At 39.1% G+C, this 24,878-nt stretch overlaps 1 protein-coding gene across 6 annotated transcripts in view; it reads left to right on the top strand.

The window, feature by feature from the left end:
* The window catches only part of NAP1L4 (nucleosome assembly protein 1 like 4), a 28,238-nt gene extending 9,014 nt beyond the window's left edge, over positions 1 to 19,224 (top strand). For 4 of the 6 annotated variants that reach the window (XM_009288751.1, XM_009288750.1, XM_009288749.1 and 1 more), the window contains 7 exons: positions 4,713 to 4,852; positions 6,859 to 7,004; positions 8,621 to 8,643; positions 9,296 to 9,415; positions 9,710 to 9,739; positions 11,093 to 11,149; positions 17,964 to 19,224. In XM_009288751.1, the coding sequence (XP_009287026.1) occupies positions 4,713 to 4,852; positions 6,859 to 7,004; positions 8,621 to 8,643; positions 9,296 to 9,415; positions 9,710 to 9,739; positions 11,093 to 11,149; positions 17,964 to 18,002 (555 nt within the window). In that variant the 3' untranslated portion in view covers positions 18,003 to 19,224. Of the gene's footprint in view, positions 1 to 4,712; positions 4,853 to 6,858; positions 7,005 to 8,620; positions 8,644 to 9,295; positions 9,416 to 9,709; positions 9,740 to 11,071; positions 11,150 to 12,312; positions 12,351 to 17,963 lie in introns of those variants that run through there. The other 2 variants (XM_009288752.2, XM_009288753.2) reach the window with 2 other exon arrangements.
* The last annotated feature ends 5,654 nt before the right edge of the window (positions 19,225 to 24,878 follow it).

The following is a 24,878-nucleotide window of genomic DNA, read 5'->3' as shown; positions in this document are numbered from 1 at the left end:
CTTTCCTGACCCTTTGCACTTTTATCCTTAGCCTGGACATCTCTGACATCGTTGTAGTTTCTAGATTAAAATTCTGGCTCAATTCTGTCTAGTTTTCACTTTCTTCTCTCAAATTCCAAATTAGCTACTCTTACTAATAAAGTTACATGGCTGCTTTTGGTTTGAAAATGAATTGTGGAAAAAATTCTGGGTGCTACTTACTATATTGAATATTTCATCAAAAGAAGAGATGTGACTTAGTAATATTAATCAAAAACAATGATGATGGACACTGTGCCTATTGAAAAGGATTGAAAAATATATTAGATGGTCTTTTAAAAGTGTACCTAATAAGTAATTTGTACTTTGCCTTTTTTTTGGAAATTGTTTTCTTGTTTAAGTTCAGTGTACAGAAACAGATACTGTGTTTGTCGAAAATAAGTTGTTCTGCTGCTTATTTAATTCATGCAGACTATACTTATTCCTTGAACTCATTTTGAGGGGGAGGCAGGGAAAACGATGGGATTTGAGCCTATACATCCTTTCTTTAAACTTCGTCCTTGTGGCTTTTTCCTTATGTTTGGTATTTTTTGTTTTGTCTTACGGAGTTACAGTCTTCTGACAAAGTCTAAAATAAATGCAAGAAATGCCTCATTGAAGGGTCACTTAGGAAAGATGGAAGGACTTTCTCAAAATACCTTTTAGATGTTAATAACAGCTGAAGCAAAGTTAATGTTTTTTTGTGGGTTTTTATTTTTCAGTCCTCATTGTCTTTCTCTTATTAGTACCAAAACACTTGAGCTGATAATAGGGAAGGGAGGTAGTATGGACAGAGAAAAATTGGGAATTAAGTTCCTAAATATTGCTAGGGCTGAAGAGGAGGATATGAGTTTTATGAAGAAAATGAATTGTTTAAGCACAAAGTAAAGTATTCTAAGAAGTTGGTGGTTTTTATCTTGAAGCATATCTATTCGGTGGCATTTGGATGATTTGGGAATACTTCTTGTCTACAGCATTTTTGTGTTTTCATTCAGCTTTGTTTTGCGGTACCTTAAGTTGAAGAACTGCTCTTAAAACATCAGTGGCTTTATCTTGTCTTGCAGTGTTCGTAACCTCTTGACAGCATATTTCTGTGTATAGGTTCCATTCCAATGCTACATGAAATCCAATAATGGAAGGCTGGCAAATCCCATGTCCCTTCTGTATTTGGAGACAAAAGGATGCATTCCTAACTACTTGAGTGAAACCTGTTATCCAGTTGTGTGTGACTGTCTTGTCTGAAATTCTCTGACTATTGAAAATAGGTGCAGCAGTGATAGCTTTGTACTGTAAAAAGTTCACATTACCAGTGTGTAATAAATACATTAATTCTGCCAGGGATTAGGTTTTGCCCCTAAAAGAAATATGTGATAGTTAGGAGTTTTCTGATTTACCATTGACCCAAAGTGATTAACTGTAGTTACGGTCCTCCAAAAGTAGATTTACCTGGCTACAGTAATGGTGCTTCAAACTTCTGTTTGCTATAGCCTGTATATATAAACTTTTATTTGTATGAAGCATAAGCGATTCCCTTACTATTTGCTTTTATTTATTTATAATCATATGAATAAACTTACATATGTTTGTATAAATACAATTTCTACTTATATATCTCTTTGGACATACAAAGTCTAAAATAAATGCAAGAAATGCCTCATTGAAGGGTCACTTAGGAAAGATGGAAGGACTTTCTCAAAATACCTTTTAGATGTTAATAACAGCTGAAGCAAAGTTAATGTTTTTTTGTGGGTTTTTATTTTTCAGTCCTCATTGTCTTTCTCTTATTAGTACCAAAACACTTGAGCTGATAATAGGGAAGGGAGGTAGTATGGACAGAGAAAAATTGGGAATTAAGTTCCTAAATATTGCTAGGGCTGAAGAGGAGGATATGAGTTTTATGAAGAAAATGAATTGTTTAAGCACAAAGTAAAGTATTCTAAGAAGTTGGTGGTTTTTATCTTGAAGCATATCTATTCGGTGGCATTTGGATGATTTGGGAATACTTCTTGTCTACAGCATTTTTGTGTTTTCATTCAGCTTTGTTTTGCGGTACCTTAAGTTGAAGAACTGCTCTTAAAACATCAGTGGCTTTATCTTGTCTTGCAGTGTTCGTAACCTCTTGACAGCATATTTCTGTGTATAGGTTCCATTCCAATGCTACATGAAATCCAATAATGGAAGGCTGGCAAATCCCATGTCCCTTCTGTATTTGGAGACAAAAGGATGCATTCCTAACTACTTGAGTGAAACCTGTTATCCAGTTGTGTGTGACTGTCTTGTCTGAAATTCTCTGACTATTGAAAATAGGTGCAGCAGTGATAGCTTTGTACTGTAAAAAGTTCACATTACCAGTGTGTAATAAATACATTAATTCTGCCAGGGATTAGGTTTTGCCCCTAAAAGAAATATGTGATAGTTAGGAGTTTTCTGATTTACCATTGACCCAAAGTGATTAACTGTAGTTACGGTCCTCCAAAAGTAGATTTACCTGGCTACAGTAATGGTGCTTCAAACTTCTGTTTGCTATAGCCTGTATATATAAACTTTTATTTGTATGAAGCATAAGCGATTCCCTTACTATTTGCTTTTATTTATTTATAATCATATGAATAAACTTACATATGTTTGTATAAATACAATTTCTACTTATATATCTCTTTGGACATCAGGATCCTTAGCTAACATACTCAGACCTGGATGATGCATCTGGATATAACTTCAGTAGCTTAAAATAAGGATGTTCTCTTTTTTTTTTTGAACTTCATGAGAACATCTCATACTATAGGGAAAATCTAAAAATACATGCTACAAAGGTAAGCTGATATCAAAAGCAAAGATGTTCAAATAAAGTCTACTGGACAGGTTATTACAACACTTCAAATAGTATGTGAAACTTGAAGCTGCTTCTTATTGTCTCCTAATTAGCAGGTATAGAATGAAATACTGAAACGCAGTCTCTGCAGATATTTTTGTCTTGCTAGTCCTTGGGATCCTGCATGTTAAGTAGTGCGGCTGGTTACCTATTTATAACCCCAGTGATGGTTTGTGGCACTATTTAGGTACAAGTGTTAGCTTATCCACTACCAGTGACTAAGTTTGTAACTCTTCCCATGAGCATGTTTGCCAGAGAGAGTTTTGCCTTAGCTGAAGACGCCCTCCAAACTGTACTAGCTGGCTTGAATTGCTTTAAAATGGAAGTAAAGCTGAGATAGGCTATGTGAACCCAACACAGATATTCCAGTGCGCATCTGGTTCCCAGTGGCTTCCTTTCCTTAAACTGTGAGCATGTGAGTTGGGAAGGCTGCTGTTGCCACCAGTCTCCATCACTCCTTGGCTGCTATCTTTCCAGATTTCAGTCACATGAGATTCATGGGGTCTTAGAAACACTAGGGGGCCTTTGGGAGATGAGTGAGGGGTAAATATCTTTGAACATGCTGTTGTCCCCGGAGTTATTTATCCTGTCTGCACATGGTGGACCTTCAAAAAGAGAGGATGGCAAGGTGTGATAACAGACTGTTTTCTGGCCTGAGTCCCCCAGTGCCTGGGGAAGTATATACAAGGCTGGTGTTTTTGGCAATTATCTAATCTGTTTTGTATGCAACACTAGGTCTAGTTCTTATGGCATATTGCTGGGGGAGTAAATAAAATATTTTAAGGTAACTGTTAAGCGTACTGTGGCTGTGCAGTAGGTATGGTATGTTGGGGATTTTGATTTTCAACCCTTCTGTGTTGAATTGACCTGCAGACTTTTTCCCCTTTCAAGTAACTAAAGCAATGCTGCTGAAAACCTTTATTGTTTCCCCTGTTCCAAGGCAGTTTGAGTTTTGTTTTACTTTTAAATAGTTCATAGTTGATCCTGAGTGCAAAGTGGGCATATATAACATTGTGCAAGCAGTTTTTGAAAGCTTTACAGATTTGAAAATTGATGCATTGTGTATGCTGCAGTTTTCCATAACTGGAGCCTTTTGTTCTCCATGTAAGAAACTGAATTTCTGCAAACAATTTTCAGGTGCCACAGGGGGCTCAAAGATAAGCAGAAACACCTGCTTCAGGCTGTAACCTGTTAAGACATGTATAATCTTAGGCTTCAGTTTGAAGTCGGTGTTCTTTTGCAGGATTTTCTATTACCAAATGGAAAAAAACCCCTCTGGTTCATGGTTGAGTGCACTGTTTAAATACAAACTCCTGCAATTTAAATTTTTTTTAATTAGAAATAAAGTCTGTTTCAGTCTAAGATCATGACATTGAATGATCAGAGTTGGGGGAGTAACGGAACCTAATGGTGTTATTCTGACATCAAAATGACTTCAGAATAACAACTTCATTGTCCCTAGTCAAAGGATGATGACTAGGCTTCCACAGAAAATGAAACCAAGACTTTTCTCAAAGTACTTATTTCTAAGGTTGCTTTTAAGACAGCAGTTCTATATGTAAAGGTGAGTGAAATGTAGTAATTACCTGGTTATAATTTGAATGTTAATACTAGCCAAGGTTGTCCTAGCTTCCTGCATGTTCAGAATTGGTTGACATTCTTAATTTCCTGCTTCTGCTGTAGTTTGAAAGATATATTTGCCATCGGATTCTTATTTTTTTTTTCCTGTATTCAGAGTATGATTAATGGTAATTCTGCTGATGCACTACTTCAAAGATAAAAATTAGCGATAACATAAAATTATAATGGAACTTTCTTCCAGTCTTTCTCATTAGAGTTCCACTTTGGGCCCAATGACTACTTTTCTAATTCAGTCCTGACAAAAACATACAAGATGAAGTCGGAGCCAGACAAGACAGATCCCTTTTCATTTGAAGGACCTGAAATAGTTGATTGTGAGGGGTAAGGAAAACTTGAAATTCAAAAAACCTTCTAAAGTAAAAGTCCCTACTTTCCAGATGCTGTTTTCTTTTACTGTGATAATGATTAATGAACATAAAACAAAGCTTTTGCTCACTTAAAAACTGGGAATGTTTGTAGGGATGATGATCTTAGCCTCAGCATGCAGAAGTAACAGATACATAGATATAGATACGTTTTAACATAGTGTGCGTTTTAAATCTTACACCTTTCAAATTTAATAGATTACTAATGAGGTAACAAGCCTTTTATTTCCAGATAACTGGGTAAATTAATTTTAGTCATAACATTTTATAGACTCCCATCCTCAGTCTGATAAGTAGCCTTAGACTTTCTTGGACTCTTGCTCATCTCCTCAGCAATTTTTATTCCAGCAGTACTTTTGAATCTGGCAGGAATTGGTCATATGTATGATCTGTTCTTTCAGCCTGTTTTGAGGCTGGAACATACTGGCCACGCAGTTTGGTTCTGGCAGTTGTGGCTAATGCAGCAGGTTTTTTGGCAAAATGTGTTCAGAAACTGACTGTGGGATAGTGAATTCTCATCTCTGTTATGGAAGTCTAGTGAGTTAGACACCACATTAGAGTTTTTATTTGGGTAAAAGATTGTTCTGTCTAACCTAACCCTTTCTCTTCCCATCAGTGATCTCTGCTCTATACCCGATGTTCAGTGCCACGCCAGAGCAGAGCTGACACAACTGAAAAATGTTTTTGTACCTTATTTTTCTTAGCTTCCTTGGTGTTTTTCTGTTGTTTGGGTTTTTTGTGTGTGGTTTCCCCCACCACCACCCCCCTTGAAGGATGTGTTTTTGAGTTTTGGTGGGAGGTTTTTTTTGTTGGTTTTTGGTTTGGTTTTTTTTTTAAACTAACACTTAAGAAATGCCAAATACTTGCTTTCTTGAAAGCACCCTGACAACCTCAAAACTTCTTGGGTTTTAGTGCTACATGTTGGCTTTTGAATTGAGTATTCACCCACAGTGAGGCAAAATGTCTGCGTGCAAGTTTAGTGAAAGTTGTGCGTAAGTAAAAGGCTACTCCATTTTGAAGAAAACTTTAGTTAATTACAGCAAAATTTTTTCTGTTCAAGTCTTACAGAGGAATGCCTTTCAAAAATTGCTGGTATGTTAAAACTTTGATTTCAGTTCATGTTTCCTGATGAAGGTTATACATACTGGAATAAGTAGAGCAGGAAAACATTTCTGTGACTTTTTATACAGGTTGACTGTAAACCTGTTGACTTTGACCATTTATCTATAGGACAAGATATTTTGAGGCACTTCAGGGTTATTGTGACACCATTATTTCCACTAGAAGAGAACTAGCTGTGTTTACCACTCATTCTTTGCCATGTGCAGTTTTGGGTAAAACTATAGGTGGATGGAGGGAGACTTTTAATTGAGATAAAAGTGACAGTTTGCACAGTAGCAGAAAGAAACTGAAAAGTACTTTCTAACTTGCTGTACTTGACTGCCAGGTCAGTCTGAGCACTGTTCTTTGGAGAGCTAAAATGTGCCTCTCCCTGGTCACTCTTTGTGCATTTATTTTTAGGGAAACTGGACACTGCCTTGGCCTGTAGTGAGAGGACGTAACTTATTGTTTTCTACTGGTCTGACTGTTGGAAGAATAATTCTCAACTCTTGAGATTTTTCTGGAATAGCTTAATCATGTCCTTGGTTACAAAACTCCAGTAGTTGGGGCAAAGAGGTATTAAAGTATGGGTGGGGGCAGTGATTACTCTGCGAAGACAAACTATTTAGCTTTTTCATTTAGGGAAATATTTGTTATGTTCAACATACACATGGTCTCTAGCACTACGATGCATCTACTTGACATCTTGTCAAGTAGATTCAGTTGCCAGTGTGTGTAAAACTAGCTTTATCTAGAGAATGATAAGCCGTCTTTGCCTTGATGTTTGTTGCTCTGATGCTCAGTTCCTTATTTTCACTGATGTCTTGTGTTAAAATGCTGTTTCCCACGTGTTGTCTCTAGGTGTACTATTGACTGGAAGAAAGGAAAAAATGTTACAGTTAAAACAATCAAGAAAAAACAGAAACACAAGGGTCGAGGCACAGTTCGGACAATTACTAAACAAGTACCTAATGATTCTTTTTTTAACTTCTTCAGCCCAATAAAGGGTAAGCTTAGAAACTGAGAATTGAGGATTCTTAAAATATGTTGTGTTTTATTTATATGTATTTGTATTTATACAGCTTAAACCTACAACCTATTTGTGCTGCTGCATTATATACTTTCTTCTTACTAGAGAAAGACAGCAAACTGTAGCCCATCCAAACAGATCATTTCGTTCTGACATTATTCTGTAGAATTTGGCCATTAGGTGTGCTGTGTAAAGAGGATTCATAGTATGGTAAGAGTCTCATGTAGAATCTCCTAAAGAAGTTGACTTGTTTTACCACAGGATGGCTCCATGCGTCAATTTGAGGTTTTTAACATGGGAAAGAAATCTCTTCCAGTGTTGGTCACGTTCTAGCATATCGGTTTCATTTAAACCTCTGTGTTAAGTGACAGAACTTCCTGTGGTTTCTTCTGTGATTAATTAGTGACCCCTAATGCTCCATACATACCTTCCTAATTTTCCTAGTTATCTAACGTTAGATGTGTACTCACATATTTAGAACAACTTAGATGGATTTCAAAAACATTATTTCTTCTTGATACATCTCCCATTGTACTCTTTTTTTCCAAACATGGATGGAAGAAGCAGTTTACTTTGGACTTCAGAGATGTACTGAACAAAATGGACTTTAGTTCTTGATTCAGTCATGGGCTATTATGAACTACCTGTCCCTTCTAAATACCACTGCAAATCCCTGTGTACATGGGGATAAGAAACAAGTGATAAGTATTTCCAAAGTTGGAGTTTGTTTGGTACAGAAATGTCCTTTAACTTAAACAACTTTTTTTTTTTGTTACAAGTAGTTGCTGCTTTCAGAAAGGAATGGAGATTTGTTTGCCTCATGATGGTTTTATATTGTTTTTTTTAAATGCTTAAAGGACATACTCTGGAGGTAGCTGTATAAGAAAGATACGACTATGCATTTGCTGGCAGATGATAGTTGCATTTTCGACTTGAGAACAGACTGAGCCAAATTATCACTTTCACAGTAGGATCACAATACCATGGCACCCGAGTAGAGGAGGGAAATCTGTTTTTTGGAGGAGGTGGTGGTGGTGTGTTTTGGTTGTTTGTTTTTTTTTTAAACAAACAAACAAAAAACCCCACCCTGTTCTTTACTGGTTACAGTAACAGGCCTTTTCTCAACAATGCTTGGCAAATTCATGACAAAATGTTAATCTACTTGATAGCATCTGTGTTTGGGGAGAGGAGAGGGTTTGTAGTGCTGTAGCAAAATAAAGTTATTGTAATTACAGCATTAATATAGAAACAAAATGTGTTGTTCTTTGAGGGGAGAAATGTGATCTGCATGCCTTTGGAACCCGTCTTTGTAGAAAAAGTATTTCCTGTGCAAAAATCTTTGACATCAAAATGGCAGCTTTCATGCTTTTATTATAGCACATAAAATTCTTGCAAGTGCAATTTCTGTGGGTTTAATTTAGGATAAATCTGAATTGTTTTTAAAGGTTTAATAGTTAGCTTCTGAAGACTTTATAAACCCCGGTGTTTTCTGGTATGAGAAGGTCTTTATTTGTACTGTGTTTTGTCATCTTGAATATTGAGGTGGGCTAGACTATACAAACTTTTCTTAAATTTACTGTCTTCTTTTTGCAGTATCTGGTGATGGAGAGTCATTGGTAAGTTTACATTTCTGAAATTGCACAATTGCTCTTTGCCATATCTTTTTTGCTAAACATCTCTATAGTGACTATTTGGGTTCTTTTATTAAGTTCTGTGTTTTTGTTGTTTTTGCTTTTGCTGAAGTTGAGCTCATCTTGATAAAATGAAAGATACTGTTGACTTCTCCAGGTAATCTGTTGACATTTTGCTGTTACACATCTTGCTGATCTGAGACACCTATAATGATCACCCTTGAGAAGAGGTCATTATTTTCTCTAGCCGCTCAGCATTACTGTGTGGCTGGTATCTATCTGATTTTTTTTAAAAAAATCAGTCTGAAGCAGTCTAAACAATTCTGTAACATCCGGTGTCAGAACCAGCAAAGTCTGTATGAGCCTTTTTAATAGAAAGTGTTTCAGCAGGCCAGTAGCCTGTATGTAGAAAGTAGGAAACTTTTAAAATAAATCTCAATTCTGCAAATCTGGATTTAGACTTGCAATATTTCTTTTATTGTTACAAAGTTAAGTATACTGAAAGTACCTGTGACCTGAAGGTTGATGTTGATGACAGTGTGATGTTTCTCAAACCTGTAACTTTGAAATACCTTTGTTTGCTCTTCTGTAGCACATCACATTTTTAATAGAAAAATCAAACTGACTTGCTTTACAGGATGAAGATTCAGAGTTTACTTTAGCAGCAGATTTTGAAATCGGACACTTCTTCCGTGAAAGGATAGTCCCTCGTGCTGTGCTGTATTTCACTGGGGAGGCTATAGAAGATGATGATAACGTATGTATGCTATCAGCATTTTGTTCATTAATCACCATGAAGATAAAAACATTATCTTTCTTTCCTGATTAGACTAGTATGTAATATCAATTACATGAGAATAACAAAAAACCTGAAGAGATTCCTATTATTTGGGAATAGGAAAGAGTCATTCAACTCGCTATGAGTTATTAATCTTTGCTTCTGGAAGGGGCTTAGTTTCAGTTACTGTGTTTGAATATGCTAGACCTATTACTGCAGAAGATTTTATGCAAATATTAGCAGAGCTAATAAAACCTTGCGTTTGTTTTTCAGTTTGAAGAAGGTGAAGAAGGTGAAGAGGAGGTGAGATGCATACTGTATCTTTTATAGATAACTGATTACCTACTGCATTCCAGTTCCAGAAATAGTCCTATATGGAGCAGAAAATAGTTGTTCATAAATGCTCTTGTGTATGATACTTCTTTCCAAAAGAGTTCAACATTCCTGGCTTACAAAATCTATGGCTGTTTCTCCTCTTCACGAAAGTAATTTCTGCAAGAACACTTACCCATTTTTTCTAGCATTTTAAAAGCTGCTTTCTGACATGAGTCAAAAATTAAAGATGAGCTTTTTTTTTATTTGAGTGTTGCATGATAACAACCTCCAGTCTTATTTTTAAATATCTGTTACTTAGACAGTAGTGGAATTCAGCTGTCAACTTTTAGTTGTCATAAGCTTGAAGACTGGGCGTTGCTAAATGTAAAGTAAAAAAGGGAGAGCAAGCAACTGCTCAGGATAAAGGCTTAATTTAGGCTGGAATTTCTAGTACACCAAGAGGTCTGGTCCGTTTACAGTAGTGTTGTATGAATACAAACATAGTGTGAAAGGCTTTGCACAAAACCACTAAATGATATCACACTAAAATGAACTAATATCCTTTACAGATAATTATATTTCTATTTTACTGCTTTTACTGTGGTGTTCTTGCTAATTGGTTAAAGGTACATACCTGGCTGTCATCAAGTTCACCATAGTAGTGTACATCAGAAGTTACCAAGCTGGTGGTCTGACGAGAGCTGGCAGCCTTCAGCATGCAGTCTCTTTTCTCTCTTTGCAAGTTGCAATACGGACTTCTTGGCTTAGGCTGTTGAGTGACTAAACACTTTCTTATTTTTATTTTTTTAAGCTGGGTCTTGATAGAAGCATACGTGTATTTTTAATCTGTCTCCAGTGCCAGATGTTACTACTTGGATGTAGGCATGTGTACAACAGAGTGTGAAAATGCTGCAAAATCCTGTGCAGGAATACATAGCCTGTCCACAGTAATTGAAATAAACAGAGACTCTTTGGAAGGAGGTCAAAACAAAGAACAAAATTAGACATACATACTTATTACCAGAACTGTAAAATTCCAAATAATAGGTCAGGTAGAAGTTAAAAAATTGCTGGGAGACTGCAGCAGCTTATGTAGGAAGGTTGCCTTAAGCTGTGCTGAACCTTTTAAATCTGTTTTAAATCTTCTTTTGAAGATTTTTGCTTTAAGATTTTGAAGATGCTGAATTCTTTTAAGTCAGCCCAAGTAGTTTTAATGTTGACATCTGAAACACTCTGGAATACAGTGGTAATATCATTTGCTATTTTGTTTTTTCTCCATTACAAAAAGTTACACTTTTAACCTGTTTTAATTTCTGTTAGTTTATCTCTATTTTGTCATAGGAGTTGGAGGGGGAAGAGGAGGGAGAAGAAGAAGAAGATGCAGAGAGTGATCCTAAGGTAGGGATTTTTGTGTGCTTAGTCATAACGCAGGCTATAGTCATGAGCAATGTAACTAAGGTTATAGTAGTTTGTGAAAAGATTAATAAATTATTAAAAAACAAAAACCACCCTAGCTTCTGACTGCAATGTTTTCATCATCTTCAGCACTCAAATTGCTCTTAAGAGTTAATGTTTCCATAAACTGAGAAAACGTAGGTCTTGTCTTCCAACCTGCACCAAGAAAAAGATAACATTTGAACTATATGCCTTTACTTCTCAATGGTATCTCTGTGTAATAGTGATATATGTTTTTCCTTTAGAAAGGTCTTATTTCAAATATTCTGTGGCTGGACTTCAACTTAGAATTAGTCTGACAAGTCTCAACTAGCTTGTTTGTTTATTTTCTTTTTCTTAGAATTGTTCTTTTTGGTTGTCCTGATGGCTGCAGGTTAGACTCCACATGTCTGCACTCAGCTAGAAATCAAAAAAAGTTAGTCCCCAACTTTGAATTTTAAACTTTAGGAGACCTGGTTTAAAATTCAGCCTTAAGGGTTAGTGCTCCTTCTGATAGGTATTTTTCAATCCTTCGGTCATGGTAAAGTTAACGCTTACATTTAGTGAAGCTGGGGCAGTGATGACAGACTTGTGTTCCTTTAGTTCTTAAAACATCAGCTTTTAATTTTTTATAAAGGCACAGATGAAAAAGTGAAAGGCATGCAAAACTGCTTGATCTTGGGATAAAAGTCTTAACAGCAGCTTAACAAGTCACTCGTTCTGATGTAGAGTTTTATATGCATCATCATATCACTAGTAAATGCTTTTGTCACCATATCAAGAATTGAGCTTGTTTGTCTTTAATGAGAAACACTGTATACTAAAGAAAGTCTGTCGTGTGGAAAGATTGATCAAACAGGATTAGAGTGGCAGAAATGAGTGTTCTGCAGGATCAAATTGCGGTGGTGGTAAAAATGGGAAAAAGTGGGACAGCTGAGAAACACAGTGTTAGTTGTGAATCGAAGTATATTTGTGCTAGGTATCAAATGTCCTTTTAAAGGATTTAGTATTTTGTAGAAAAAAAGCTTAAGGTATCTTGGAAGGTTGTAGTTGTTGCCTCCTGTATTATTTTGTACATTTCACTTTTCATTCATGCTGACAGTTCCTTTCAATTTTTTCCCATTTAGGTGTAATTTAAGTCTGTTTATCATTCATACATTTCTAGGTAAGGTGGAATTCCATTCATACCTAACTTCCAAGGGTCCCATTTGTAGCCATGCAATGTGGTTGGTTTTCTGTTTTGTTTTCTGTTTTTTCCTTGTATGGGGAAGAGAAATGGGGGAGTGGTGACTTCAGAGTTTAGGTTTTATTAGTACAAAATAGAAAGAAATGTGTATAGAGGTGAATGCCTTTAAATCATATAATTAAATTAGATTTTTCAGAATGACCTCTCTGCCTTTCTGGCACACAATTTCTGCTTTGCCTTTGTAGCAGTCAAACTGTATTTTGTATACACATGATAAAAGATACTGAGACTTGTCAGACTTTATTTTTTCCTTGTTTCTGATTTGATGTTACACGTCTCTTTACTGTTTCTAGTGTACTTGCAAATTATTTCTTAAATGTCGTCTTTCTTCTTGAACTCTTGTAAGTCATCAGCTTACTTAGTATGTCTTTTCCAACATTATTCTTACTTATGCTGCCTGACAAAGGCAGTCAGTCACTCTTAGAGGCCTTTTCTTGAACTCATGATTCTAAACAGGTATTGCTGTCCTGCTCATCTGTCTCTTTATTTAAAAGAAAAAAAAAGTTTTCTATTGTATACTGTCATCTCTCACCTTTCATCCCATGCTTCATAGAGAACAATGCCTGCAACAGGCTCCGTACTATTTTCCCCTGTATTTTAGGCTTGTATCTTTTTTTTTCCTTTGGTTACTTAGGAGAAGCTGTAGTCTTTCCAACTCATTCCCTCTCTGTGTAGATAATGTCCTTCTTTGCCTTTGTTAAACTCAAATTTGAGCTGTTACGTTTTTTTAATTTTATTTCCGATATGCTTTAAGAAGTCAGCCACCCTGCCTCAACATACTCGCACTGTTTATTTACCCACAACAGTAGAACATCCATTTGTCACAACAGCTTATGTGTTGTCCTGCTGCAATGTTACACATTCTGTCTTCCCTTGTTATAATTGAAAATTGTCAGCCACTGGCTTCAGTTTTTCAAGTCAACTTGGAATTCTGTTTTTTCTTTTAATACTCATACCCTGATCCTGTTTTCCATTCCTTCTTCTGTATATCCCATTTTCTGGTCCTGTTTCTCCCTGTCCCCTGCCCCTCTTTGCCTTTCAGTTCCCCCCTGCTTTTCTTATATCTAGAATAGTTTTCCTTTTCACGTACACAAAAAATAACTGTTCTTTGGTTTGTTTTCCTTTCCAATCCAATTTCTTCTCTTCAGTCATTTCCATATTACCTCCTCCTTTATTGTCGTTCTACATTTGCTACATAAATGTCAACGCTTTCTGCTTAGTTAACTTTTCCTTTTTCCTTCCTTTCACTCCTGTCAGTTTTAAGTACGCTTGAGTTGTTCAGTTAGAACTAGGTCATTAGCATAAGTGCTTTGTGTAAGAGATGATACGTATAAGTTGTGGCTTTGGAAGACTGAGCAGATGATTGAAAGTAGCTTCGGAAGATGCTACAAAAACAGATAATGTAGCTTGTTCTGTCTAGTGTTTTTCTATGTGCTTGCATGCCCTGTTCCTTTAGCTGCTTTTATTTCACATTACTGATGCTAAGCTTGAAAAGAAAAGTAGCTGACAAGGTAATATAGAATGCTGTTTTGAATTATGAACTAAAGTTGCTGTGGAGAGAGACTGTGCATGCTTCAAGGTGCTTACCCTATCTTTTAAGTAACAGTGGTAGAAGGGCCTGTTAGCAGCAAATTCATTTTCAGAACCTTTGAAGCGTTCTGTCTGGCTGTGGAGGAGGCAGTTCAGACCACTTGCTTGCTTAGCTCCAATCAGCCCTGAGTTTACTTCCTGTGTATATATTTGATATCCTTGCTTTTTCTCATTCAATAATATAGATTAGAAAACGAACAAAGATGAGGTTTAGCTTTAGGACCCCTAACTGGACTATTTCATGGTAGGACATTTGAAGTATTGAAAGGCTTTCTTCCTTCTCTGCTGGAAAGGACATCAGCTTTAGTGCCTACTGCCTGCATTGATCCCACTGTTGGCAGCAAAGTCTGTTTGGTAGCCAGATGGTATCTTGGTGGGCTGCCTGTGCTGCTTTAGCAGGTGGGAAGCTTCCCAAAAAGTGATTTGTATAAGTAAGGAGGTAAAGGCTTGATTGCTCTTTGAATCACCTAGGAATATGTCCTGCCTAATCTGTTCAAACATTGAAGATGAATAGAAATTCAGTGTCTCTTTCAGCAGTAACTTTAGGTGAAAAAGATCTGGTTTGAAAGGATTAAATTGCTAAGACAAATGGCATGGATGCTTTGGATTTATGCCCCCCATCCTGTAGGACACCAGATTAATTGGCTGGGTAGAAGCAGTGGGCTGTGTGTATGAGAGTCATGAAAGCAGTATTACTTCAGACTTGCTTTTCTTCTCCATTTTAGCCCTATGATCCTGCAAATTTTAGGTGAAATTCCCTTGTTAAATTTGATGCATGTCCCCTATGTCCATAAGCAGGTGATGCAGTTTAGCTGATGTCTGAGCAAGTGGTCTTGTACGTAAGCTAATTAGCTCAAGTTTCTTGCACTGTTCTCCTGGGTAATCAAATGCCAGAAGAAAAATGTTCTTGCCCATTGGAGCAAGAGTATTTTTTTTATTCTGAACAAGTGATGCAGTAAATAAGAGGCAGTGGCAAAAAAGCTTTATATTGATGCTTGTTAGCAAAAGAGAAAAAATAAGTGGGAATCTCACTTATTTAACTTCTGTATCTCCATTAGAACTGCATCTCAAACTGGAATCAAAGGCCCGGAGTAGTTTAAACTCTTTGCACAGAATAAGTAAATACTATGAAATACTTTAAAGACATAAAAATTTAAAAATCCTACCACTTTTCATATGAACTTAAGTCATTGTTCATGACTACTACAGAGAATCTCTTTACGACAAGAATAATGCTTGTCTCTGTAGTGCTGGTAGTGAACCTTAGTACATGTGTTTGCTGCTAAATTTATTTTAAAATAAGATGCAATTCTTCTTTATTTTTGCCAGTTAAAGTCTCTGCTTGGTCTTTATTGCCTGGCCGATGCACTTCACCACCATTTCTGAGATATCTTGGGAAGTTAATTTAAGGAAATACAGCATGAATGGAAATCTTGCTAGAACGGGGAGAAAAATAGAGCAGGGTCTGTCTGAGGCCAATAAATAGATTTGTAGTGGTTGGCTGACCAAATGTCACCAGCAGTCTGGGCACCGCAGGAAGAGCAGGCTCAAGCTTAATAGCCTTGCCTGAGGGAGTATGGACGTAGTATCTCAGTCACGCTTGCAGCTTGGGGTCTGGCCCCAATCTTACAGGAGCCATTAGAGGCCAAAGATAAGTTTCACCATGTGTGTGCCTGATGAGGCAGCTGTAACTTGAAGAAAATTGTAGTCACCTACTTGTGCTGTTGTCATCTTGGCACTAGACTGTGAGATGTGTTATGTGGGGCTGATGGGTAACTGAAGGCAATGTGGAGCTTGCGTGCTGGCTTGCTTAGCAAGAGTAGTGCTGTGCTATTGAAAGGGTGGAAGAAAATTGATTATGTTGGGATCTGGATCTGAGATACTGCCTTGTTACTTATGCCCTGCTTAAACATTTTTTTTTTATATATGGTCAAGATAGATATGCCCTCAACTGTAAGCTAAAAATAGCATAAACTAGCAAAATTCTCCAACAACTGACTCATATCCGAGAACCCCTTAAACTGTTTTTTTTTTTTTGTCTGAGAGCAGTAATCAACACTGAAAGGTCCTTAAGGAACTTTGTAATCTCTGTGACTCAGTTTTTACAGGATAAAGGTTTATGTGCAATAATGACTCAAATGTTTACAGAAATAAAGACAAGTATAAAGAAAAGATAATGAAGTTTATTAGAAAATATAGTAAGGGTTTTGGTTGATCATTAAAATTTGGCTGAAATGGTTGTAGTGGTCAACGTAAGTGTGTCCGATATAACAGGTGAATAGGAAGGAAGGAGGGAGATGGAAAGATTTTTAAGTACTTTCTAAAAAACTGGTTTATTACTTGATTATGGCTGTTATCCAGAATGCATGGGGGAGGGGAAGTGATGCTGTGCACTACTCTGTGGCCATGTTCAAATACAAAGCAGTTATAAGAAAAACAGATACTTTTGGAAAGCTTTTTGATAAAAATGTTGCTGTTTTTTGCCTGCCTCTAAATGAAAAGGAATAGCATGCAACGTATTACCAGTGGCAGATTTATTTATTTTTTTAACAGAATGCTAATTTTGTATTCTGTGTAAACATATCCCCCTTTTCAAGAGGGAATTCATGCTGTATTTAGTCCCAGATCAGTGAAAATGAATTCACATCAGTGTCATTTGGAACCCCCGGCAGATGAGAGAGTACAAAGTTGAAGTTAGCCAGATGTGCTGGGGGAGGAAAACCACAAGGAAGAAGCCTGAAAGGTCTTTGGCATATCTGTGCAGAAGAGACAGCATTTGGCTTTAATCCAGGCTTCCAGTGGGAATGATAGTGACCGCTATAACCCTAAAGCAGTTTAGGTGAGGAAGAGAAAAATAGTCTGGGTTTAGTGCAGATTATCAAGGGCAAAACTTATGATAAGGAATCTTAGTTGCACCTGTTCTTCCTCACTTCAGGCAAAATGCTTAAGTTGTCTTAGCTGTTGGTCACTTGATGTATAACGAACTCTTGCATGTTTGCTTCTGTTTACAACACACAAAGCTCTTTTTTAGGATGGTTACTAAGAAACATTTTATTTTGTGGTCAGTGACATTCAAGGTGTCATGTTTTATACCTGTATCTTTCTTTACTAGAATTCAGCAGGTTTCTGTGACTGCTATTTGTTTATAAGAAACTATATTAAGAATGGTAAAGGGAGAAGCAAACAGGAAATACACTGAACAAATTACCCTGCTTTCTAAGAATCCGATTATACAACAAAAAAGCAAGTGCATTGTAAAACCTGAAGTTCTTAGCTGTTTGAGTACTTGTTCTCCTTCCCAAATACACTTCCTTTTGCCAAAGGGGAAGTTGTTTTACTACCTAATGAAGGTGTTTCTACTTTTACATATTCAGATTAACATGTGGATGACTTGCCCAGTGTTAAACTGTTGAATAGTTACCTGCTGGTGATGCAGAACCTAGAAGAAATCAACACATTAATTACATTTTCATCACCTTAGCAGAAAGGGCAAGGCTTCTAAGGAAAAACTCAAACGTGCTGCAGAATAAGCAGCCTACCTTCCCTGCCTTCCTCCCTCCTCAGAGTTAGTGAGGAGGTGGCAGTTTATTGTTAAACTGTTTAATAGGAACTGAAAGTCAAATTGAGCCTCTGGTGGAGAGGAGTAGAAGGTGTTTTGCTTGCTTGTTTGTTTGAACCTTGGCCTACTGGATGGAGTGTAAAGAACACAGATGTAGATTAAAAATACGGGGTACCAAGCAGTTGGGGGGGACCCAGTAAATATGGTAACTGCTATCCAGACCTTTATGATCTACCTTGAGTTTACATGTAGCTTTTTTGTACATGCTAATGATATCTCTAGCTAATTCAAAACTGCATAGCCAATTTCTTTTATTTGTTGAGGTATTTTCTTGTATGCCGTTCTGATTTTTAACTGTTGTTTTTCTTTTTCCCTTTATACAGAAAGATTCCAGCCAACCTGCTGAATGCAAACAACAGTAATAAGGAAATACCACTTGGAAGTGATATTTGAACAACTTGTAACAAATATTTGGATACCTGGCCTGCAGTTCAGGATATTCCACCACTGCAGCACAATCTTATTAACAATGCTTAAAATTAATTTGTTTTAAAATGCATGATTTTCACTAACTTTTCTTTATTGCTTAACATGTACAGTGGCAACTTCAATGCATTTGGGAAATATGAGGTTTAAATAAAGCACACTCTACAGCCGTTGGTACACTGTAGCTAAGTATGTCAATAGGCCTTTAGAGCCTTTTGCCCTATGCATAGGGGAATAGTCCAGACTACCAAGTGAGGATTATCCATTTTCTTGTTAAACATTGAAAATTGTGGAATAGCAATGTGCTGAGAAGCTAAAGTAAATGGATTACATGTATGGTAGCTGAAACAGATAGAGCAATATGACTTTTTTGCTAGTTCCCTCCTCCCTTTTTTTAATGTTTCTTGCAACCTACAAATTGAACTAGTGCTTGAGCAGCTTTAAATGTCATATTTATTATCTCAGTAAAACCAATTGAAGGGGGTGTCATATTTGAGACTTAGTTGTTCATCTTACTATTTATTTATTCATGTTTGTAAGTACTTTGACAGAATTAGTGCTTTTTAATAGTTTTTAATATACTTGAAAATCTTCTTCCTCTTTTGCATACAATATGGGTACTTGTAAAACAAATAATTTGAATTGGTCTCAATGTAGTAGTCTAGACAGAAGAAATGAACTTGCATCAAAATGACAACTCTTCTGGATGAAGATCAAAATGCAAAGGCCAAACTGTTGCTGTTGATGGAAGTGGGTTGCAGCCAAAGAACCAGAAAATTTCTAGTAGTCTTACTGCTTAGTGTCCAGCATGGAAGGACCTTTCACTACGAACACGGAAATTTATCAAAATTCAATTCAATAAATCTGAAGTTTTGGTGTCTTACTTGCAACACTGAAATTATTCCATTCCACAATTTGTTTTATTTAAAGGTCTGAAGTCTTCAAAACTACCTTTTGTTGTTGTGTGGCACTTCAGGTACATGTTTCTAGTTTCAGCATCCATTGCCAACCTCTGGCAGCAGTTGAATAGCAGCTGTATCAACACTGTGACCAGGCATGTAGAGTGCTCCAGCCTTACCTTACACATTTGTAACTTAATACGGTGTTTTCAATTTGTACAGAATAGATAGAATATTCTATTAAAGTTGTGAAACATGATTGTTGGTGCCTGTCTGGTCCATAATGCTTCCTAGGTTAAAAAGAATATCCCTTTGACTTTGGTAGTGAACAGTGAAGTGTTTAACAAGGGGCATGCTGGCTGTTTGGCCTCGTACAGCTCTTGTCCGAACATCCTGCTAGTTTCCTTTGTTGCCAAAAGCCAAAGAAAAAGGAGCCCTTGTAACTATTGCACTACAACATGCTTTGATGTAAATCAGAACAAACTTGCTCAATTTGCAAGTAAACAGTCTGGAATGTTTTGTAGGATTTGGGGCTTTTTGAGGGCAACGTCATCATTAAAGATTCCACATGATGTATGCAATTTGGTCATGGACCAGATGAGGTGCAGGGGGACATAAACTGGTTTATGACTTGTTAACCAGTCATTAGACTATAGTGTACTACGGCAGGCACAGAGAACAGCGTAAAGGCATGTCTGGCGAGGGGAGGAATAATGAATGGAGTTTGCACATGTGCAAACTGGCTAATAACAGTGCCAGTGATGTTAGGCACATCAAATAGAGGTATTTGACCAGCTTTTTTCTTTTTGTATCAAAAGAAATTGAATGATAGTTCCCTCATCCTAAAGAAGTACTCTTCACTACAGGGTTAAACAAGAGTGCTGCTACCTGGAGATAAACATCTGCAAATTAGCACACCGAAGTAATTTATGTGCATGAATCCTGAAAGGCTAACTTTAATTTTGAGAAAACGGGAAATTCCAGAACTTGGAGAGCAAATGTGCCAGCATTCAGGGAGCGCAAATGAGATGGGTGGGTAACGAAGCTGCCTAGCGAGATGCTCGTCCTCAGGAGGAGCGATGGGAAAGCTGAGCTGGGATTTGTTAAGGCAGAGTTAACTCCAGCCGACACAGCCTGATAGAAAACAGATCTTGTCAAAACCAAGCCGTGCTCTTGCCATTGCAGATCTAGCTGATAACGGCAAAGATGAGCATTTCATAGACTCTTCTCTGTTTTCAGGTGGTTATTTATAGACTTTGTCTACAGGAAAAGTAACTAACAGGTACTTGAACAGCTCGGCTCATTCCTTCAGCAGAAAAGAGTATTGAGAACCGATGGGTTGGTTGACAGAATGTCACGGCTGGACAAATCCAGGCTGGATGGTAAATACAGGGAGTGTGGGTGTGCAAAAAGGAGATGAGTGATTGCTGGAAAATAAAAAAAAAAAATCAATATTGGTGTTTTCTGAAGACTGTGTCTTCAGACAAATAAATTGGGGGCCCTATGCAAAATTAGGGTTTTAGTTTTAAAAATGGTGAGGTGATACCAAAAAAGTGAGTCTACATGCATACCTGCCTGATTACCATCACAGCAACCTGATAAAAGAAACTGAAGTTTAGTCTGTGGGAACATGCTCTTTTGATGCAGTCTTCATGTCGGTAGCTTTTCATTTGAGGGGAAAAAAAAAAGCTCCATTTCTGGGTCTGAAAGTTGAAGCAGCTGGAAGCGCTCCAAGTGAGATTAATTTGGTGTGTTGCTTACTCAGGCTGCAGCATGATTAATAGCTTCTCAGCGCCTCGGTTGTCTAGGAAGAAAGCCTTGGAGGTACTACCCCGCTGCCCTATCTGATACAGAAACAAATAGCAAATATTCTGCTTCCAGCTGAAAATCAGGGTCGGGCTGTGGTTTCTTGGGAGCCTTTTGCACAGTGTTAGGGTACCTTCATGGGAGCTTGGTATTTCGGATAACTGAGAGCTTGTAGGCTTTTGGTCCGATTTCAGTAAGTTCAGTTATCTGGGGTTTACTATCTGGTTAGGATTTGTGGTAGCTGGAGAAATTAAAATGGTCTCTCTGCGTTTCCACTCTCCTTATTAAACAGGCTTTTCCTGTTTTAAAATAAAAGAGACTCGTAATAAATTCATCCTCAGTTAAATGCTGCCTTGGTGGCAGTTCCTCAAGCAAATGAGGTCTGGCTGAGGAAGCCAGCTCAGCACAGAGCAGTCCGGCGGAGGCCTATGCTGGAGAGGAGCGCGTAAGAAGAGGTCAGACTAGTTACGGCACGAGGAAATCACTCGTTCTTTGCGAGCTCAGTGATTCAAGAAGTGAGTTTAAGATGTGAGACATGCCCTGGCTCCCTGACATTACACTGAGGTAGCACATAACCTTATGAACTTGTGCTTGAAATTTGCACCTTCTGACGCATCCTAGCTTGAGCCCTTTTGGAAGCAATTATAGCTCAGCCAGTAAATGAAAGAAACATCCTTCCTAGTTGAGCCTATCAGGGCAAGTAGTAGATTATGCAAGCTAGATGGGAGACGATTCTCCCACCGCTGGAGCGCATGTTATGTGCCCCAAAGCCTTGGCATCGCTAAACTTCACCTGGTCCTGCGGCTCTTCATGTCCACCAACATGTGGCTTTTGGAAAAACATGAAGTTTACTTTGGGCTCCTGCAAATCACCTCTCATTAGCCTATTGTAAATGGCAATGTGTAAAAAAAATAAAGGAAAGTGTAAAATGTGTAAAAAAAAAAAAAAAGCAGCATTCATGCTTCTTTATCCTCTGCCTCTTCCCACAGATAAATATCTGTATTATTTCCCAAATGAAGTCTGGGAGGAATTGATTTTGTGTCAATATAGTAGATGTTCAGCCTCCTCCCCTGAAGCTGAAGGCCTCACAATTTTTACCTTTGTTGCCCATGTTTTTCACTATAATCAGCGTGCAAACAGCTCTGTCGCCATAACTGTGACCTGTGCATGGATGAACCTTCATCCTGCCTTTCCCAAACAGTTTATAGTCATCACGCTAATTACAGGCACAGCTATTTTTTTTTCCATATGCTCATACTGCTGTCCTAAATACCTCCAGCTTCTTGCGGGCCAGGGCCAGGGCCAGGAAGCCCAAACAATAAATGCCATAAGTCACTCGGGTTTGACAAGCATCAAAAAAAAAAAAATCCAAGCCTGTGTGCTGTTAATGAAGCATCGTGTGAATGAAGGCTGAGCTGTTCGCCAAGTGCCAGCTTTTGTTTCCACACCGGCTTTCCTCTCTGTTTGTTCACCTCACCATTACACAAGCAAAAATGCACGCTCCACCCAGCAGCATGCTCGCTTCTTGCACAAGCCACCTTACCCTCCGGTTTTTACCGTGGGAATCCGGACACCTTGTGGGGATGCCAAACCAGGTTAACACAACCCAGCGAGCGTGCGCTCCGGTTGCCAGCATGGCTCTGCACAGCCTCCCAGCTTGTACAAGCCTTCTTAGTAACAGTCCCGTGCTGCAAAAAAACCCCCACCCTCCTAGCAAATTTTCCTTTCCCAAAGAAGCCGTTGTCAGCGATGCAGTGACCTCTTGTTGACTCGCCCCTGACTTTCTGCTTGCCCCCAGCATCTGCAAGTTAAACATAACCAATACCAGACCCATCCCAGCTTAAGAAAAGGGCTGAAGAGAAGGGAAACGGTACGGAAAGGAATTTACTCATTATGCAACATGACCCAAAGGGGGAAAAAAACATAAATACATAAAATAATAATTTGCCCCTACCTGGGGCAAAACGCAAAGAGCATAGGATGATGCTGGAAAAGAAGGACCAATGCAAATGTCTTTGCACCATGCAAATATTCTTTGTGAGCTGTTAAACTGATCTTTTCGCAAAGCAAATTCACCCTGGCGGTTGTTGAGTCCATGCTTGCCCAACTTTTAAGGGTAAAGGAGGAACATGCCTCAGTGTTTTAGCATTAACATCTACTTGGCCAACAGTGGTTAGGTCACACTTAGGGGGGGTTGGTTTTTTTTTTCCTTTTTTTATATTATTTTTTATTTCACCCAATTATCTAGTCTTCCTTCTTCCTTTTCACGCTCCTGACTTAAGGCACATTTGAAACTCTCTGATTTTCCTGGACAGAAAGAGTGCGAGAGAAGGAGGGTTGGGTACAAAATTAGTATCGGAGCCACTACCAAAGCAAACTCCTAAAGTCGGTGATGGGATATAACTTGTTAGGGGAGTTAAAGCACTTGCTGTAAAGGTCACGTAGAGCTCCTGCACACAAGTGAATAGTTCAAGGCGGTTTGATGCAGAGAAAAACCAATTAAGATATAACTGCTGCTGACATTCCCCTAAGCCGTTTCATCTCTTACCGCTTCAAAAAAGCAGGGAAAAACAAATTATGTACTTTCAATCTGAGATTTATATAGGATGAATTGTTGCTTAGCCTATGAAAAGATCAAAAAGGAGATCTTTGAAGAAAGATTGCCTACAAAGAACGCTGGACTGTTATTATACAAAAAACCCCAAGAGGTTAATAAGCACGGTTCAGGTCAAAATGTAGGCAAGTGCGGTGTGTGCAACAAAGCGTTCGCAAGGGCTGCTTGCTCAGGTGTTTCAAAGCTGGGCAGCAAGAAGGTAAATCACTGAGCTGGCACCTCGAGCAGCAGCGCTGCAGCATTGAACGTGTATTCGGCTCTGTGCTTGTAGACTTGGTAGAGCTTCTTTGGCTGGAAACTCCTGTGGTCACAGAGATGGCTTGGCTTGTGTCGGGATCTCCTGGCCAAGGAGAAGAGGGGATGGAGCCCTCCCTCCCACCGCCCCCCAGCTTCGGCTTGTGCCTTCTGGGAACCAGGGGTTTCAGTCTCTGTCCCACAGTGAGGCTGAAGAGGCGGCAAATACCCTGTTCCATTTGGGACTGAACCCCCTGTGAACTCATTACTGTTATGGCTAGGGACAGCAAAAAAGGAGCCCTCTGAATGCACACCCCCACCTCGCAGGGCAAGGTCCGTGAGGTTCGCCAAACCAAGCAGGGGTGGGGACCGGCAGTGTGGGCACTCCTGGCCCTGGTGAAGAGCCGCTGCCGGCTTTGAAGCATCCCTGAGAGGTGGAGAGCAAAAGGCAGAGTTGCAGGCACCAGCCCAGTGAGGCCCCAGCGCAGGGGGCTCCTCAGCCGGGCATGGAGGAGTCTCGTTCTCCATCCCTCATCCCCCTGAGCATCCCTCCTCTGCACTTGGCCCCATCTGCGGGCGCAGGGCAGGAGGAGGAGGAGAAGGAGGAGGAAGAGGAGGAAGAGGAGGCAGCTTGGCCTCCCTTTCCCACTGCGGCGTGCGGAAGCCTCTCCCAGCACCCAGCCTGACCAGTACGCGGGGTTTGCTGGGCACGAGGAACCTGCCCGCGCTGTTTCACCCGGGGTCCGATTTCAAAGCCAGCCCTGATTAAGACGTTGGGTGAAGGCAAAGCAAACAGACACCATAATTGCGGTGTGTGCTTTCTCATCTCCGTGGTGAGTTGCAAAATGTGCCACCTCCTCCCTCATCAGCCAGCCTTTAATTGGCTTTAATGAAGAGGCAATTACACGATTTCAATTTTTAATTAAAGGGGGTGGCGGTGCAGGGGAGGGGGGGGGGCCGGCCCCCTTTGAGCATTTCAGTGGCACCACAGGAGATCTCTCTGCATGGTGTGCAGTAGGGTTGAGGGCTCCCCCACCACCCCCCTGGATGGACAGGGCTTTGCGGGGGCCTCTGGGGTGACTGGTGGGAGCAGATCAAAGCCGGCTGCCTCCCAGCCATGCTGCCGGCGCTTTCGGATCCTGCCCCAGCACCCCCGGGCAAGCTGCAATTGGCTTTTTTGGTGTCGGAGCCAGCACATCAAAGGAGCAGCGTACAGCTTAAAAAACCCCCAAACCCAGAAAACCCTCCAAAGCCAAACC

This window comes from Aptenodytes forsteri, unplaced genomic scaffold (genome assembly GCF_000699145.1).
Source record: "Aptenodytes forsteri isolate BGI_AS27 unplaced genomic scaffold, ASM69914v1 Scaffold8, whole genome shotgun sequence".
In the NCBI taxonomy this organism is placed as follows: domain Eukaryota; kingdom Metazoa; phylum Chordata; class Aves; order Sphenisciformes; family Spheniscidae; genus Aptenodytes; species Aptenodytes forsteri.
Note: the sequence above shows the minus strand (reverse complement) of the source record. Positions and strands in the feature narration are given on the sequence as shown.